The sequence below is a fragment of the Clupea harengus genome, chromosome 7 (genome assembly GCF_900700415.2).
Source record: "Clupea harengus chromosome 7, Ch_v2.0.2, whole genome shotgun sequence".
Taxonomy (NCBI): Eukaryota; Metazoa; Chordata; class Actinopteri; order Clupeiformes; family Clupeidae; genus Clupea; species Clupea harengus.
The window spans coordinates 1638751-1656429 of NC_045158.1; the positions used below are offsets into that span (position 1 = coordinate 1638751).

The window sequence follows — 17679 nt, forward strand, 5'->3', positions numbered from 1 at the left end:
ATAACCCACATCTAAGCTAATGATGAGATGGTGTTTTGAAATGGACCTAACAATCCAAATCACCATGGATACTAAAAGAAAGTAAAGGTAGGAATCATGGGTAAATCATAGTAATTGTTTAAAAAATATAATAGCATGCTTGATATACACAGTGATCTAATGTAAACAAAGCACTGCTGTGGGTGCTTAACACAGACCACTTTTGGGCATTCAACATACAGTATTTCCCATATAGCACTGAACTATTGGTAAAACATAGACTGACTAGTCTCCCTGTTTTGGAGACATTTGATCAGCTTGCATGACTAATAATAATAATAATAATAATAATTTATTTTATTTGTAATGCACTCTTCATTCAAAATAATCTCAGAGTGCCAACATATTAAAAACTAACTATAATAATACAATAAAATAAAAATGAATTAACATAAGCATAATAGAAAACTTTTGAACTAATTGACTAGTTCATGTCCTGGCCTGAAGTCATTCTTCCTGTCTTCTCATGGCTCTCCCACTGGGTTACTTGGTTCGTCCGCACCGCGAGGAGGTCCTGGACAACTGACAGAGCTTGACAACTCTCTGTTTACATGTTGGACATTTTATGACTTTAGTCTGGTTGCAGTTTTGTTTAGACGACTGGCGCTCCATGTAAACTGTTTTTCCTGTGCGTACAGTATCATCCTGGGGACATAATGCCGTGGATGAAACATGTGGCAAACAATGAAGACAGAAGAAGAAATCCATAAAACCTAAGCTAGAGTGTATGGCGACAGCGCTTCTAAACATAATCACAAACACAAATGGCTTCATTTCAGGAGAGCACCAGCTAGAAAATACAGAGTAAACAGGCTCTTTTACCTGAACTGGGCCCTACCTAAGCAACATTTAAACATGGTATGGCACTCTTAACTAGAACTCACTGTAACAAATGCTATTATGGTACATTGAGCTCAACGAAGCCTGATTTGAAAGTGCAAGGCGTGTGGCGCATGGTGCTTGGCTCAGCTGATGCACAACAGCAGTGATCTGCAAAGGGAAGGATTGAGCAGAATTGCTATTTGCATTTATGCACTTATAGGATGGTAGCTAGCACCGAGTGTTTTGGAGAATTGCAAAAAGCTATATTTGAAGGTGTGTTGTTTAACTCGTGTCTTCTAAACCAATCATACCAATTGAAATTCTGACTGCGCTGACAAGTATACTTGAGATATGTTTTGGTTTGGTTTGGGTGTGATTGACACAGATAGAATTATTAAATTGTAAAATTCTTTTTATTAAAATAACATAAATACATGACATAACTTGACATAAATACATGAAGTTCCCTATGGCCTGTTTCTATAATGATATCAACTTTCCATGGTAACTATTCCCTGCTGGCCTGCTTGGCCCCCTCATCGCTGCCTGCAACAACAACCCAGCAGTTCCAACCGTCACAACGGCAAAAACTAGACCAAAAAAAGAGCAAATGCTGCCATGGCAACAGAATAGCAATGTTAAAGAACGTGGACAAACTCTGTTCTGTGTGTCCACTTGTTAGTGTCCACTACAATCATTTATATATTTAATGTGTTGTCAAAATTAAATGTGTATTTGTCAGCACTGATCCTAGTTGCAGACAGATGAATTACCACTTCATTATCTGCAATATTACCATTACATACAGTAATGTTTTTGAAAACAAGAAAATGGTGAAACGACGCATTCAGAAGGTCCAAACTGAGTGTGAGCTATGCAGTGAAATATAATCACTATTGATTTGATGTGGGAACGGTGACCGTATGTGGGAACGCTGATTTGATGTGGGAAAATTTGACTTAGTTGTTCTTAACTGCAATGGCAAGCCTAAACGTAGCCCTTTAGTAAAATATTCTGTTGAGTGAAATAAGCTATCAATTCAATAATTGAGTGGTCATTATTATGCTGCCATGATTTTTTTTACTTTAATTCATATTTGTGACTGCCTATTTCCAGGTTGCAGTAACATCTAAATTCATTAATTCAATCGTATTCAAGACTTGCCGAAATTAGACACGGCTGTACACTAAAAATATGCAAAATGATCTGCCAACAGAACAGGAACATTTTACTTACCAAGAAAAAAAAAAAAAGAACCCAAATATATCTTAAAACTAGTGTGGCCAGACTAAAAACAAGAACATTTGTCTTGATTCTGACTTTGACAAAGCAGTTTTGTACTTGTCAGTGGTGATCAAACTAGTTTCAAGCATCAACTTACTCAGAACCAGTAATACAATCTCAGTAACAAGTTATAATACCTTATTAAGATAATTAAGGACTGACACACTTGAAGCAATGAAATGCTCTAACATAATATATGCCTGGTAAGAAGAAATATCTTGTCAGACAAAAAACAAGCATATATGGCCTTGATTTAAGATATTTCATCTTACTAAGATTTCAATTTTTGCAGTGTATGAGCTTTGAAACAAAAATGACATATCTAAACAAGTTGTCAGTCCATGACAACCATTGTGCATGGTATGAAAGTGCCAAAATGTCTTTGCTTAGTAATGAAATTAGTGCTTGGCCCTTGGCCCTAAGTTTTATTTTATATAAGCCATCCTACTTACTTTATGAAACATTAGATAAACAGTGTAACCATCTGAAACATTTTTACAAATAGAGAATATTATTTGAGTTTTTAACAGATCATAGGTCATCGGTGGGTTTAAAAGTATCTTAACTCTGATGGCTCTATAGGTAGCTTTATAATAGTGGGACATTTGAGCTTGTCTTATAGCAGAGCAACACATGATGAAGAACCACTGGATGTTTACTCTGCATTCATCTATGCTCTATGTGTAAGGTGTACATGGTGCTGTGACATTAGTGTGGATAGTATTAAGTTTACAACAACAGGAGACCTGAGGGCAGAAGTAGTTCATATTCAGCTGATTGTTGAAAAAGTCATTTCCATCCAAGTTCTGTTTAGCCAAACAACTCAGTGGTGGGAGCCTTTTGTTTTTACCAGAAGATGGTTCAGACTTTTTTAAACTATCAACATACATTCGAAGTGACATTAAATAAATCTTCATATGTTGGGACCGTTTGAATGGGAGCCGAAAACACCCCGCTCCCATGAAAAGTTCCAAGTCCTGTCTGTGCGCATTTTCAAAAGTTAGCTTTAATCACACATATCCCAGTTGAAATTTACCAGTGATCAAAGATCTTACATAGAAAACTAAGTCCTGAAAAAGCCTGATTTCAGTTTTATTGCATTAGATGAACAGGCTTTATTGAATAAGGATGCCCCAGTCTTCGTCCCACATGTATCACATTACAGTGGTGCGGTGCTGTTTGTGTACACAGCATGTTGCGCTAGCTGGAATGTGCAGTGTGGTTTTCTTAAGGATGACTTGTCATGGCGGGGACTTCATTCCACGTTGAGTTTTCATTAGAAACTACTGGTAACGACGCACATGTTTTTGCTCATGGCAGCTTAAGAGACGTGTCTTGTGCGCCGGTTTGCAAAGCAGTGATGATTGCGTTTACCGTCAGTGATGTCACTGCAAAAGACATTTGGCTCAGACGTGCTCACAAGAAAGGGGAATCAGAGAAGATAGATATGAAGCTGTTGAGGTGACGGGAGGCTACAGAAACAGAAACAGAAACAGAAACAGAAACGGCTCAAGTTAGGAGGAAAGGTCTCAGAGGGAAATGATTCCAATGCTATGGCAACAAATAATTATCTGTCTATGAAATGCAATGGACAAATCAAAAACAAAAGTTAATATCTGTATCTGTCTTGATTGTTTCACCCTCTATCTGCATATCTTCCAGTTCGCCTGTCTGTGGTATATAACTCCCTTATGGTCTGGCTGTGGTATATACTGTAACTCCCTTATGGTCTGTCTGTGGGATATAACTCCCTTATAGTCTGGCTGTGGTATATAACTCCCTTATAGTCTGGCTGTGGTATATACAGTAACTCTCTTATGGTCTGTCTGTGGTATATAACTCCCTTATGGTCTGTCTGTGGTATATAACTCATATATCTCCCTAATGGCCTGTATGTTCCTCTTGTCCTTGACTACAGTGAACGTCCCCGCCACTGTCATCGAGGCGATGTCCCGGCAGGAGAGCCTCCAGTCCTTCAGTAAGGGTGGGAAGGGGGGATCCTCCGGAGTGCTGCTGCGTTCCATGGTCTTCCCCCACGCTCCCTGCCCGCGGGGCTTCTCTCTGCTGGAGAAGGGTGGCCCAGCTGACTCCCCCTACAATCAGATGAGCTCCAAGAACCAGCGTGTGCTGGCCAGCCCCACCTCCACCAGCCAGCTGAGCTCAGAGTTCAGCGACTGGCACCTATGGAAGTGTGGCCAGTGCTTCAAGACCTTCACCCAGCGCATCCTGCTCCAGATGCACGTGTGCCCACAGAACCCAGACAGGTGAGGCCCTGGCATCAGCATGCCCACACCTGCATGTGCAAGAACATATACTGTACCACGAGCGCCCACAAATACATTGGGACTGACTTCATTTGCAAAAGAGGTTTCATTTGCAAAGAAAACCTGCTAAATAATTCACTGCATAAACGCAGCTATATTGACAAATGTGTCTGTAGTTATTGCCGCTCTCAACAACTCTGCCCCTTAGTGTGAGTGCTGAGAATCAAGGTGTGTGACTACACACCTGTGTAGTCTCAAGGTGTGTAGTCTCAAGGTGTGTAGTCTCAAGGTGTCTGGCAGGAAGGTGTGGCCACTGGCAAAGGTAATGGAACTTTCCTGCCAGGCTTCCGCCGGCTCCACAGGCCGTGCTTGAGGAGATCAAAAGCAATAACAGTGCTAAAGAAGGTTCCTAATGAGTTTGTTTCCACGCAGAGGGGCACTAAAGTATACGCCTCGGGGAACTCTCTTGGCAAATTGTTGAAATATATATTTGGTTTTACACTGTGCCCTTGAGAAAAGTAAGTCCTGCTACTATAGTACTATAAAGTATACTATACGCCATACTGCAGTAAATCTTTATGTTATGAGATCACAGAAAAACAGGTGTGTCTCTACCACAACAATGGAATAAAACCAACCAAAATAAATTAATTATTTCCCTAAAGCATTAATAAACACGGTCATTTCTTTTTGATTCTGTACCAGCTGTACAGTTCTATAAATATGAATCCTGTTTTTTTTTTTTCTTCATTCAGACCAGGGACATGTCATTGTATTTGGCTGGAGTGTTTGAGACCTGTGGCACATTTAGTGGATTTAAGTATTTATGCCTTTAGTCTGATTAACAAGATGTCAACAGTTTATAGAGGTATAAACACCGGGCTATTTTCTGAAACATGAAGCTCGTTATGTCACAAGTGCTGACACTTTCAACTGAACAAAAAAATCTTTTTTACATTTCAGAACAGTGGAGGTTGTGTTAGTGTTTGGTGTAGTGGTTTGAGTGAGTCATTTTAAGGAGGACAAGTCCACATACAGTGCAGTGCATTCACAAAGGATTCATGCAGCTTTATGCTCAAATGATTTTTCCCCTCATAAACTAGAAACTTGTGCAAAGTTATCATAAAATGGATCAGTCTTGTATTAGTGTACTCGTATTAGTTACACGCAGTGTCATTCTTTAGGTAAGCCTATGTGAGCACAGTACTCTCAGAGGTGTACACCATTTTACTTTGGAGTTGTTGGAGCTCTGATTTGATAGATTAAAGCCTTTTAAAGCATCAACCTAGCAACAAACAAAGTTGTTACATGCTTAATCACATAGTTATCACCATCATCTTTGTTGTGTACTATGTAATTATGAGAGACAACCAGTAGTAAACACACAAAGAACATAAAATTATTACCATTTGTAAAAATCGATCTGTTTATGCAGACCTTTTTAACAATTTTCAAATGCATCCTTCCCACCACAACGCATTGCCCCTTTATAATAATAATAATAATAATAATAATAATAGTGGAATATCCTTTTATTTTTGACACAAGGAAATAAAAAATGACGTAAAGAAAACACTGGTGAGGATAATATGATTCATTTATTAATTATAAGAGTAATGATGTTTTCTAAACACAGTTTGGGAGGAGCCCATAGGGATGATTGACAGTTGTCACTCATCCCCACTCCCTCGTTCTAGGAGATGTAAACCTGCCTTACCTGTGCACCACGTCACGTCACGTCCTCCAGTAGAGCACAGCATCCCACCTCCTCCCCATTCTCCTCCTCCACTCCCCTTTGAGTTCTAAGCTCACATTAGCCCTCACACACAGGGGCTGTCAGCGGACATCGCAGACACAATCTCTGCTGTAGGCATCCCAGGACCACAGCCAGCTACCAAGCCAGACATGCTCATTATTAGCGTTCTAAATCAAGCATTCCAATGGGGCAAACTAGTGAGAGGACTGTACGGAACCGTCGCTGGCTCATGTTTGTTAAAGTTATTTCCTGACGGGCAGGATTTGACAACTTGGCTGAGCCCCAGTGTTGAGCCCTCACTAGACGTTCTTGCAAGCGAGTGGAATTCCTGCATTCCATCCCCAGCATTGTGTGGGATTCTGTCAAGAGACTTGATATCTAAATCCCCTAGAAGAGCGGACAGGCCAGCGCTCTGCACAGCGGCCCTGCACATCCTGCTGACATCGCTGCACCACTGGGATGTCAGGGTTGTAGGCCATCTAATAAAAACCCTTGGTGCAATTCGGACACAGGCCTTGAGCAGCGGTTTGTATTTCATAAAAGGGTTCTTCTTTGAACTTTTTTCCTTACCAACCAGATATGCTGTCGGGGCCTGTTGCAACATTCTCTAGACATTGAAAGGTTAGTTGATATATATATATATATTTATAACGGAGATGTCGTCACTTAGGTTGCCCAAGACTTCCACAACCTCAAATCTGTGTCCTGTGTTTATTCTTTTTACAATGACTCTGAACAAGTGCATTCCATGGCCTCTTTCAGGTACAGCATTTGTGAGCAGGGGAGTTAGAGTAATCACGTATGATATGAGGTCCCCAGTGAGTGGTGCTGTGGCTGACCCAGATGGCGTCGCAGTCACTTCCAAACACCAGGCCAGCCATTCTTCTCCCTCCCCAGGGCTTCCAACACAAGCCTCTCTGCCTCTCTGCCTCTCTGCCTCTCTGCCTCCCGGTCAGCAGGCTGCATGGCTGGTCGCCATGGAGATAATGTGAACTAAGCATGTGCATCAGGCACGCTGAGCTGTGTGTGGTTTTTACACGAAGACAACACTTCAAACTCATTCTGCTGTATTAAGGAAATCTGCTTGACCAGTTGCCACCATTTTAGGGCTCAACCACAGTGTGTAACATATCTAAACCTAATTAAATATGGTGTGGGATGTATTGGAAATTTTCTGCTTAGCTCTATTTTTCTTGGGAGCATATAGACCTATAAATCAGCAGGCGCTGTCACGGAGAAATACCTTCTCTAACTGTGATGCAGAGGAAAACAGATGCCACTTATTCAATAAACTAATATTCATACTGAAGAAAAATGTGCCACAGATAGCCTAGAGTTGGAGTCAATTTGAGTGTTTGTCAATAGTTCACTTTATGACCCTGGGGTGGAGATCAAATTCAGCTGAACAAGGGAATCTGGATGTGTTTGGATTTGGAGGCTGAGCCCGTGCTCACAGCCAATGACCCGGCGCATCACTTCAAAATGGCCTCTTTCGTGCTTTATGGGCTTTGGCTTATACATATTTATTGATGTTTAGTTTATATGTACATTTGGGCGAAGATAAATGACGCTGGTATATCATCACAAGGGGAAAATCGTTTTGCTTATCTGTTTTGCTGACCTCTTATTTTTCTGGGCAAGAGGGTTTTTCTTCCATTTTAACTCAGGCCTATCAATCAATGTAGAATATATACTCACATCTGACTAAAGGACATAAACCCAAGTAGATATACTCACATCTGACTAAAGGAGAAGCAGGATAGGAGAGAATAGAACATCTGTGCGCAAGAGATGCCTGGAACCACTTCATGTTTTCACATCAAAAGTCATATCTCTAAAATAGTCATGCAGTACTTACATCTACAGTGTAATAGGAAAGTCATGTTTCATGATACCGACACAGGCGCCTTACCCACTTAACAGATTTGGGAGCACACATCTCTGAGATTACGTTTCTGTCATAAAATATGCAAAAGAGAGAGAGAGTGTCAGTCCTATACTACAACGTTACTCTCCAGTCAGTATGATTTCAAGGGGCCATGATTATGACAGCCATTCATACAAAGTATAGTGTAAGTATATCTTCATCAACCATAAGTGTATTTTATTAAGACATTAAACACATTATCACACACAATCGAACACATTCTTGCCTACTACAGTAACAAAGCTGCACTGTGAATGTAAATATTCTACAAAGACAAGAGAATGTCTGTGGGCTAATGATCGCAGTTCATACTCATCTTTCATTGGTGCGATTAATTATCAGGAAGAGCAACACAATTTTCCATTGACTGACTTTTATTTGGTCTTTTGTCTATCTCCAATCACTTAATTACCTCCGTTTGAATATCAAGTGCATTATCAGCCCACTGAGCTTTAATAGTTTCATCGATGCTGAGGAGCTCTTCAGTGGATCTGGATTAAACGTTTTCTCAGGAGTCATTTTGTTGATCATTGATTCAGTATTGACGCAAAGTGTGGGGTGATTTATGAGGGTTCAACTGAAACAGCTTTATTTGAACGCAAAAGGACAAGCTGGACTTACTTCAATGTGTGAATTACTGTAGATAATGAGTTTGGAATAGATCAGCTGGTCACAGTGTAGTGCACTCAGCTTCGGGCTAAACGTCAGAACGTTTGCTCATCTAGATCTAAGTCAGTTGTAGGCCGAAACTGAACTCAGCACAAAATTGCCTAACTTTCCCATCCAACGACATCTTTCTTCACACTTAGGGAGCTAATTCCCAACAGTGAGTTCTTTGCTTTCATTGGTCAGTACAGATAATCATATAACATTTTTATCTCCATGGCAAATGACGTGAATGAAGTTTATAGAGCTTCAGCACCCCAGTCGTGGAAGATGTTTGGACTGTTTGGGGGATGGCTAAAGAGTGCATGAGAGCAGGGACTGGTTGTGTACGTGTATATGGGGGGACGCTGGGTTCAATATTAAACTGCGGCGTGTTTCTGAGTGTTTGCCACTGGAGGTTTAGCACAGTGTGTGGATTGAGTATCAGAGGCACAGTAGTGTGGCTGAAGCCGTTCCCAGAGATGATAGGCTATTTGGGCACAGGAAGTATTTATCTGTTGTATTGCGTTCCTGTAAACCCAGAGCTGCAATAAACAATACACACACATTAATCATAAGTGCCGCCATAGTAAATACTTTGCACACATTAATCACGTTAAAATATTCACAATCGATGCATCTTCTCCCAGAAAAACCCTCCAGTAAATCGTGCTCTATGTCACCCACCAAGCCCCCGCGATGCAGGCGGCACCTACTGCAGACTGAACAGAGGGAGAACAGGATTTAGGTCATGACACGAGTGGGATCCAAACACCTAGTTTTCAGGTCATTGTTTTTATTGCATTCTAACAGATTCCGCGTTCTTCACCCATGCAAAGATACAATGAAAGCAGATTTGAAAATGCAAAAAAAAAATGTCTGGTGATTCATGAACAGCATTGCATGATCTTTTATTTGGTTCATTTGACCAGAAAAGATTTCTTCAGATACTTTCTTTCAGATACACGAGACCGCATCAGGTTGCTTCTCAGTCCTCCGTATATTTGCCTGTATTTCTCCGGCAGATGTGAGTAAATAAGTAGAGAGCGCTGTCCTCTTGTGCAGAGGGAGAACCAACCCAAACCCCTCTCCTCTCCTCTCACTGCCTCAGCCCTGTGCTGGTGAACTGTGCTCACAGTGATGGATGGTTCAACGCAACACCACATCTCATTGTTGATGAAGGGTCATGGTGCTATGGTAACAGCCATGGGGGTTAACCCCCTTTTTCTCTCTCTCTCTCTCTGTGTGTGTGTGTGTGTGTGTGTGTGTGTGTGTGTGTGTGTGTGTGTGTGTGTCTGTAGACCATACCAATGTGGCCATTGCTCGCAGTCCTTCTCCCAACCGTCGGAGCTGCGGAACCACGTGGTCACACACTCAAGCGACCGGCCCTTCAAGTGCGGCTACTGCGGCCGAGCCTTTGCTGGAGCCACTACACTCAACAACCACATCCGCACACACACTGGGGAGAAGCCATTCAAGTAAGTACCAGTGAGTACTCGTTATCCCTCTCACCCCCCACCACATGTGACCAATACACACACACACACACACACACACCATATGCAACATTCTCTTTTGTGTTCGCTGTTTTCCTAAATAATACATTTTCCAAACATCACAGGCCAAGACAGAGCATGAAGCAGTTTCTCAAAGCACAGGTGGGCAAAGGGACAGACTATGCTCACACAGTGACTGAACACACCCCCACATACACACCAGCTAGCGCTAGAGAGTCTGTCCATCAGTTTTTAATTGACTGACTCGGTTGAAAGGTTGGAATGAAAAATAGATTTCTTTTAATGTGACAGATGTTACTTACATTTGATCTGGTTGACTTCCCTCTTCTATATCTCCCTATCTTTTCAATATCAACCCAGGTGTATTTGCAGTTGGAGCCATCAAAAAAGATTTAGACATTTAGATGAAGTGATTCTTTTTTGTTACAGTAATTATAGCTAATAGGGTTATTTAAGTGCAGATGGGTTAAGTGTGATTTGTAATGACCTAATCAATGAATTACTAGTGAGGTGTAACTATTGTATTATGACAGCACATAGGAGGACTACAGCAGAGTGCTCGAGCCGGAGTCTCTTTGTCTCTCTCTTCTGTGTTTAGTTGTGCTGGATAAGCAAAGACCACCTGAAGACGTGCAGTTGGCTTCTTAAACTCTAGTTATTTTGGATGTTTTGAAACAAAAGAAGAAGACATAAATCTTGGGATGTATTTTGAAGGATGAGATGTGCTTGACACAGGAATCTACTTAGAGGAGTAAGCACAGGGTTATCAGACTCCATCTTCTTACATGTATTTTGAACCATTCTGTCAGTAAATTATAAATATGCCAGATTTCCCTCTTTGATGTATGCCATTGCATACTGGGGTATTAGGTCTGTGCATACCTGTAGCAAGACTCAATAAATAATTCACTCTAAATTCCCTTTGCCCGATTTCAAAATGGTCAACTGGTAAATATTAAGTACATCTTTGCCACGTTTCTGTGTTAAAACAAATAACATTTTAGGGAGTACATCTGTTAATGTAGACGTAGAACTTGGTGTTTCAAGTTATGAGATTTGAGTGAGTCGTGACTATTTTGAACATGTGACTGCCTCGCAGGAAGTCCTGTTGTGTGTGTGCTGTCTGCCTCTGGGTGTTTTTGTTAAGAGAGGAGAGCTGTCTGCTATTGTGTGGATCTGTTCCTATGTTTATGCTCACTGTGCAGACCAGTTACAAATCAGCTTTCTAATGAGCAATCAGTGACACACAAATGTGTCATCAGCACTTCAGGCTCTCCGGAGGGGATGAGGGCCACAAAGACATTAATGAATACACTGCACCAATCTTTAGCCAATCAATAGGGCTGACTTATTTCCATCGAGCTGATATGCTTGATAGAATAAAGATGGCATTTTCTGTTTGTCAGGGAGACTAGACGCCTTCTCTGCTGTAACCCTGGCCCTGCAAAGCATCACTGAAACTATTCTGCACAGCTCAACAGAACTTGGCAGTTTGGTCTTTCTACTGGATGAAGTTAGATCGCTTTGGCTTAGTCTTCTTATGTCTCGTTTGCTTATTTTCTTTCAAAAGATACGTTGCCATTTATTTAGCGATAGTCCTGCGTTTCACAGTGTTGTGTCATCTAATGAACACACATTGATATTTGATCGTTGTCATTAGTACATTCAAAGTTCTTACACACTATTGCAAATTTCATCCACCTTAATCTGTTAACTTTACTAGTGTATACCAAAGGTTTTCTTTCCCTGTGCTATTGAACACCGCCTTACATGAAGGAGATTCTCTCCTTTGATAGTAACCCCCCTCCCAAACTGAAATCTCTTTTTGTTCTTTATCTATTGTAAGTGACAATGATGCGTGGCCCTTATCTGGACAGGCCCTCTCCTGAGGGACCCTTCCTCTCCCATTTATTGACAGGACCCCTGTGTCACGCATCACTGGGACCCTCTCCCGTCATCGCCCCCCCCCCCTGGTCCCCTTCAGACAGGGCTCCTGCAATTATACCCTTCTGGCCTACAGGATCCTAGCCACTTTCAAGTGTCAGCTGTCATTAGCAGCAAGGTGGAGATGAGGCACTGAGCAGTCTGTCTGTCTGTCTGTGTGTGTGTGTGTGTGTGTGTGTATGTGTGTGTGTGTGTGTGTGTGTGTGTGTGTGTGTACAGGTGCGAGCGCTGCGACCGGAGCTTCACACAGGCCACGCAGCTGAGCAGACACCAGCGGATGCCAAACGAGTGCAAGCCCATCAGTGAGAGCAGCGAATCAATCGAGGTGGATTAGCTGATTGACTGGCCGGAATTAAACTGCAAGGAAAATCATGATTAAATGTCACGGACACTTAAGCAAAACCAAAGATTTCCTCTGAGAAACTCTCAATCAACCCCACGGAAAACCAAAAGCAGTAATAAAATAAGTAAGATGTTAAGAGATATTGATCCTGGCAGAAGATAAGGAGACTGGACATGGATGGGGAGGGAGGGAGGGGGTGGGGGGGTGGAGGGGAACAGGAGGGGGGTTGGGAGGGGATACTGGCAGACAAAAATGAAGAAGAACAGAATATTTATTTATGACGGAGCTCTGTGAAGAAGAAGCTGGACAGTCGAAATGCAGAAAAGAAGAGAAACAAAGCAAGAGGAGGTTTCTTTTGCTCTTGATCTTGGTGTCTTACACAGTGTGACAAAACCAAAGAGACTATGGGACACTGGATGCTTAAAAGCCCTACACTGACAATACACAACCTTTGCCCAACTGCACCAAGTAAGGAGCATGAAATAAAAGGACACAGTTTAGTTCCACCAATACATGAAGGAGAAATACATACAGTAAATAAGAGAAGAAACAAGACACAGATCACCTTAAATGTATATTCTGAATTATAGTAGATTTCTCCCATATCATGCTTTTGGCACTTTTAAAACTGTTATTTATGTTTTCTGATCCGGCCTACTCTTAAATGTAAAGCTGAAGACTATTTATGCATAAGCAGACATGGTTGCTTAAATAGACGATTCTGCTAGTCCTTGCTACAAAATAAAACGAGAAGGGCTGGTTTCTCTTTCAAGGTACAGCATGTCAAATTTGTTGTTGAAAAAGAAGGGTTTCTAGACTTAAAACAGCACAGGCCTTATTCAAGGGCATGTAAAAAGACAGTGTCGATCAACATTCTATTCTGTGATTCCATCAATATACTGCATTTGTGGCCAAAAGAGTAAAAAACGAAACAAATGGTATGTACCCAGAAGAAAGGTGGACAATGCATGGGATATTGATAAACACTAACCATATGTTGTGGTTGATAAATTATTGTTGTTTGTAGGTATGGAAGCATTCTTTTTCTACAACAAAACTACATCATGCATTCGACCTCTTCAGGGTAAATATCAGACTCCGATTGGACCTCAGCATCACCATATCATAGTTCATTCTCTGAAGCGGTGAGGATGGTTCATCTGCAGACGGCTCAGTATTGCAGTGCTGGTGAACAGCTTGCCCCCTTTCTAATTTGGGGACAAACCAAACACACTTTTTCCAATGCTGTTGTGATTGTTTGTAATGTCACATGGTCAGATGTAACATTTTTTTATTGACACAACTGTACAAAGTATCATTGTGAAATGTCAGAAGCCAACATAAAAGCACAACCCAAAGTAGTGATGACTGATGCCAAAGATTATTTTTTAAATATGTTTTGGCCAACTGTAAAACATGTTGATAAATACACAATAATCAGGTTCACCTGTGAACCTGTATTCTGATCGTTGATTGTGCTACCTTTGTAGTGTCCAGCACAAGGGGACTTTATTTTCCAAGGACTAAAACTTAGTAAACATAAGCAAAGCTTGGACCCAGATGCATTTAATACAGTACCATATGTATGATAATCATGTGTTATGCTGTATTGGGGGGAAAGCTTCTGGAAAATGTTGAACTTGGATTCCCAGCCTCTTGTTTGCATGATTTCAAAATGTATCTTTTTTCAATAAAACTGCTAAAATCAGCTGAAAACACAAAGACCAGAGTAAGCCAATTGCCTCAACAATGCTGTGAGGACTCTTGAGTCAAAGATCTCGAAGCACAGGTTTTGTTTGATCTTGTATCCACGGATTCCCCCTTTTGAAGGCACCGAGTGCACTCAACACCGAACTGTGTCTTCTTTGAGTGCGTGGGAGGCGGTGAGGCGCGTGGGGTTGCAGGAAGCTGGAGCCGTCTCTCTAGAGGCCGGGGAAGCGGCAGCAGTGCGCTTCTGTCCGTTGTGTTGAGTGAGGGAGAGCGAGCGGGAGGTCAGTTCCCCCGGGTCAGCTGTCGCGGGGTTATGGATCTGACCCGACGAACGTGAAGCGACCACGCTGCGGCTGCTGGCCAGCTGATTTATTGGTCTGCCCGCGTAGCGTAGCCTACCTCCAGCTTTGCACCCCACCTCGAAAACCAAGAAATCACCAAAAGCTGCACCTTTATCTCTGATGGAGTGGATCCACACCCCTCCGTTACAAGAACAGTGACCGGATCCCACCCTTTTGAATAAAATACTTATTTGTGTCTTCTTCCACTCTCAATAAGACAATGTAGATGATCGTGAAACGATAAAAAAAAACTGCCATAAGGATAACCTTGCCTCTAGTATTGTTTGGCCTAGCGTGCGGCATCAGCCTATGTAACAACATATTTTGTTGTTTTTATTTTTAAGTTTTGCATGCAAGAGCTGCATTTGTCTTAAATGTGAGAACGGTAAGAAAGAACAACGGGTAAGCGTTCAGTTCTCGAGCCTCTCCCAAAAGCGGCAACAGATTAAGTTAACTCATGTTAACTTTAACTTAATGCATGTTCATTATTAATCAGTCATACGTCTGACATTTGGTCTGCAGCCTGAAGTCTGTTGTTACAGACGTTGTTGTAAGCCACACATACTATTAATGTAGTTACAATACACAACTAACTTAAGATGTTATTTCACCCTTGATTTAAGAACTTCCCTTGAGATATTAATTTAACTTTAAAAGCATATACCGATTTTGAGTGCTTGGGTGTGTGTTGTTTTTTGTTTTTTTTACGGTGAAATCATTTATCATCAATTCTTGACATTAGGCCTGCCTTTTGTCAGCAGTGTAGCTGATTAAAATGTATATTATAATCCATCCACATCTAAAGTCTCAACGTGGACAGCAGGCACCTGTCATCTGTTAGGCTACCTGAGTATTCTCTTACCATCAGAGAGAACAGTTAGGCCTTCCTCTTTCTGAAGGATTTAACACCACTCTCTGGGGAGTATTACAAATTTGTTAAACAAATAGTTAACATTTCAGGAATCAATCAAGATATTTTTGCCATGGGAACAAGGAACTGTGAAATGCTGCTTGGCCCAGAGGCTAAACAAACGATCACATGAAAACTGTTATTTTGAAAACATAGGCTACATGTGAGAATGGCCCCTGGGTTTTTTAAGACTGACGGCTTTGGTTTTTGTGGAATTTCCTGCTCATGAAAACACTAACCAGACAAAGGTCACACTTTCACAAGCAATTACAGATAAATCTGCAATTTTTCTAACTTCTCCAGGAAAAAGAGGCTAATTGAAAACACACTACCCTACACAACATTATATGAGGAGAGAGAAAAAGTCCGTGAGAAATACACATTTCATTCTGAGCGTATTCCATTACACTCAGTTTATCCACTTGAGAAATGCGTCCCACGGCCCTTACGGTAAGTGGATATTTCACATTTTCCTTTGCAAACTCTTGATGAGAAATGACTAGCGTTTTACAGCAAGCTCACATTTTATACATTCTGGAATCAAACTACAAAAACAGTCTGAACGAGGTGGAGAGGCTGCGATTGAGACGGACAAGCATGGGAACCACAGGCCCTACTATATTCATGACGCTAGTTATTATGGGTTTGATTGCTTGATTACTTTGACCATATAATGCAAGGTCAAAGTTCAAGAGTTCAGATTTCCATAACATGAGGGCATCTTTGGCAGAGGCCCGTCAGCAGCTCGTTAGGCTTCTTTTGATCCATCTGCTGCTGCCTAGTTTAGGCTTCATAGGCTGGCAGGCTGCTTCCAACAGCAAGAATATATTTCAGACAATCAAAGGATGTTCAACACCAAATTAGGCTACTTCAAATGAACAGGAGATAGCCATAAGCCTTCGTCGCCAGGCCTGTTATCACAGTGATAGCCTTTTGTGTGGCCAATTTACCACAAATAGATCAAACGGTTCTGAATGGACACTTAAGTGAAGATTGAGGGGAGCCCCTTTGGGTCCTGCTGTAAAGGTGTTACGATGATCTCCATCAGTCCACATGCCTTTTTATCTTCCTAGGCAGCCACTCAGCCTCAAGGGGCCCCACGGCCCTGTCACACTGGCTGCCTCTCAGCTTTATCGTCGCCCGGTGAGACCTGACATGCGTAACGCTAAAAGGTAGCGTATAAAGCTAAAGGAGAGCGGAGAAAGAAAAAAAAAAGAAACTGCCTGTTGGCCTGTAGCTGTCTAGACAGACACAGATCACATGGCCATTTTCTGGGGTAAGTGCGTGTGTAAACAGGTCTGATGGAGGGTCTTTGTATCCGTCGTGTAAGCTGTTACTGACAGCCTGTCCTCGTGAGTGCCGGAGGCTGGCTGGTGAAAAGAGGCCCCCGTGGTCAAAACAAGCTGTATCCTAATCTGAGTAACAGGCCCATACAGGAGGTGCGCCCACACCCACATCTCAGGGCATATAGACAGGCAGGCCTACGGAGTTTAGGCGAAGGTTGAAGGTTGCTGAAGAATGAGCTGTGAGACAAAAGACCTGCATCAGCTGCTTGAGACGCGGGGAACAGGCTATCTCTTCACCAATGAACCTATTATATGTGTGCGTGAGCGGTACACGTTGACTATTATATGTGCGTGTGAGCGGTACTCGTTCACTATTATATGTGTGTGTGTGAGCGGTACTCGTTGACTATTATATGTGTGTGTGTGTGCGTGAGCGGTACACGTTGACTATTATATATGCGTGTGAGCGGTACTCGTTCACTATTATATGTGTGTGTGTGAGCGGTACTCGTTGACTATTATATGTGTGTGTGTGAGCGGTACTCGTTGACTATTGTATGTGCGTGCGTTAGCGGTACTCGTTGACTATTATATGTGTGTGTGTGTGAGCGGTACTCGTTGACTATTATATGTGTGTGTGTGTGTGAGCGGTACTTGTTGACTATTATATGTGAGTGTGTGAGCGGTACTCGTTGACTATTATATGTGAGTGTGTGAGCGGTACTCGTTGACTATTATATGTGAGTGTGTGAGCGGTACTCCTTGACTATTATTAGTGAGTCTGTGAGTGGTACTCGTTCACTATTATATGTGTGTGTGAGCGGTACTCGTTGACTATTATATGTGTGTGTGTGTGAGCGGTACTCGTTGACTATTATATGTGAGTGTGTG

At 41.9% G+C, this 17679-nt stretch overlaps 1 protein-coding gene across 1 annotated transcript in view; it reads left to right on the top strand.

The window, feature by feature from the left end:
* Positions 1-12720, top strand: part of prdm6 (PR domain containing 6) — a 34452-nt gene extending 21732 nt beyond the window's left edge. The window contains exons 5-7 of the mRNA XM_031570106.2: positions 4064-4409; positions 10039-10215; positions 12418-12720. Coding sequence (XP_031425966.1) covers positions 4064-4409; positions 10039-10215; positions 12418-12532 — 638 coding nt within the window. The 3' untranslated portion in view covers positions 12533-12720. The remainder of the gene's footprint in view (positions 1-4063; positions 4410-10038; positions 10216-12417) is intronic.
* Positions 12721-17679: the final 4959 nt, after the last annotated feature.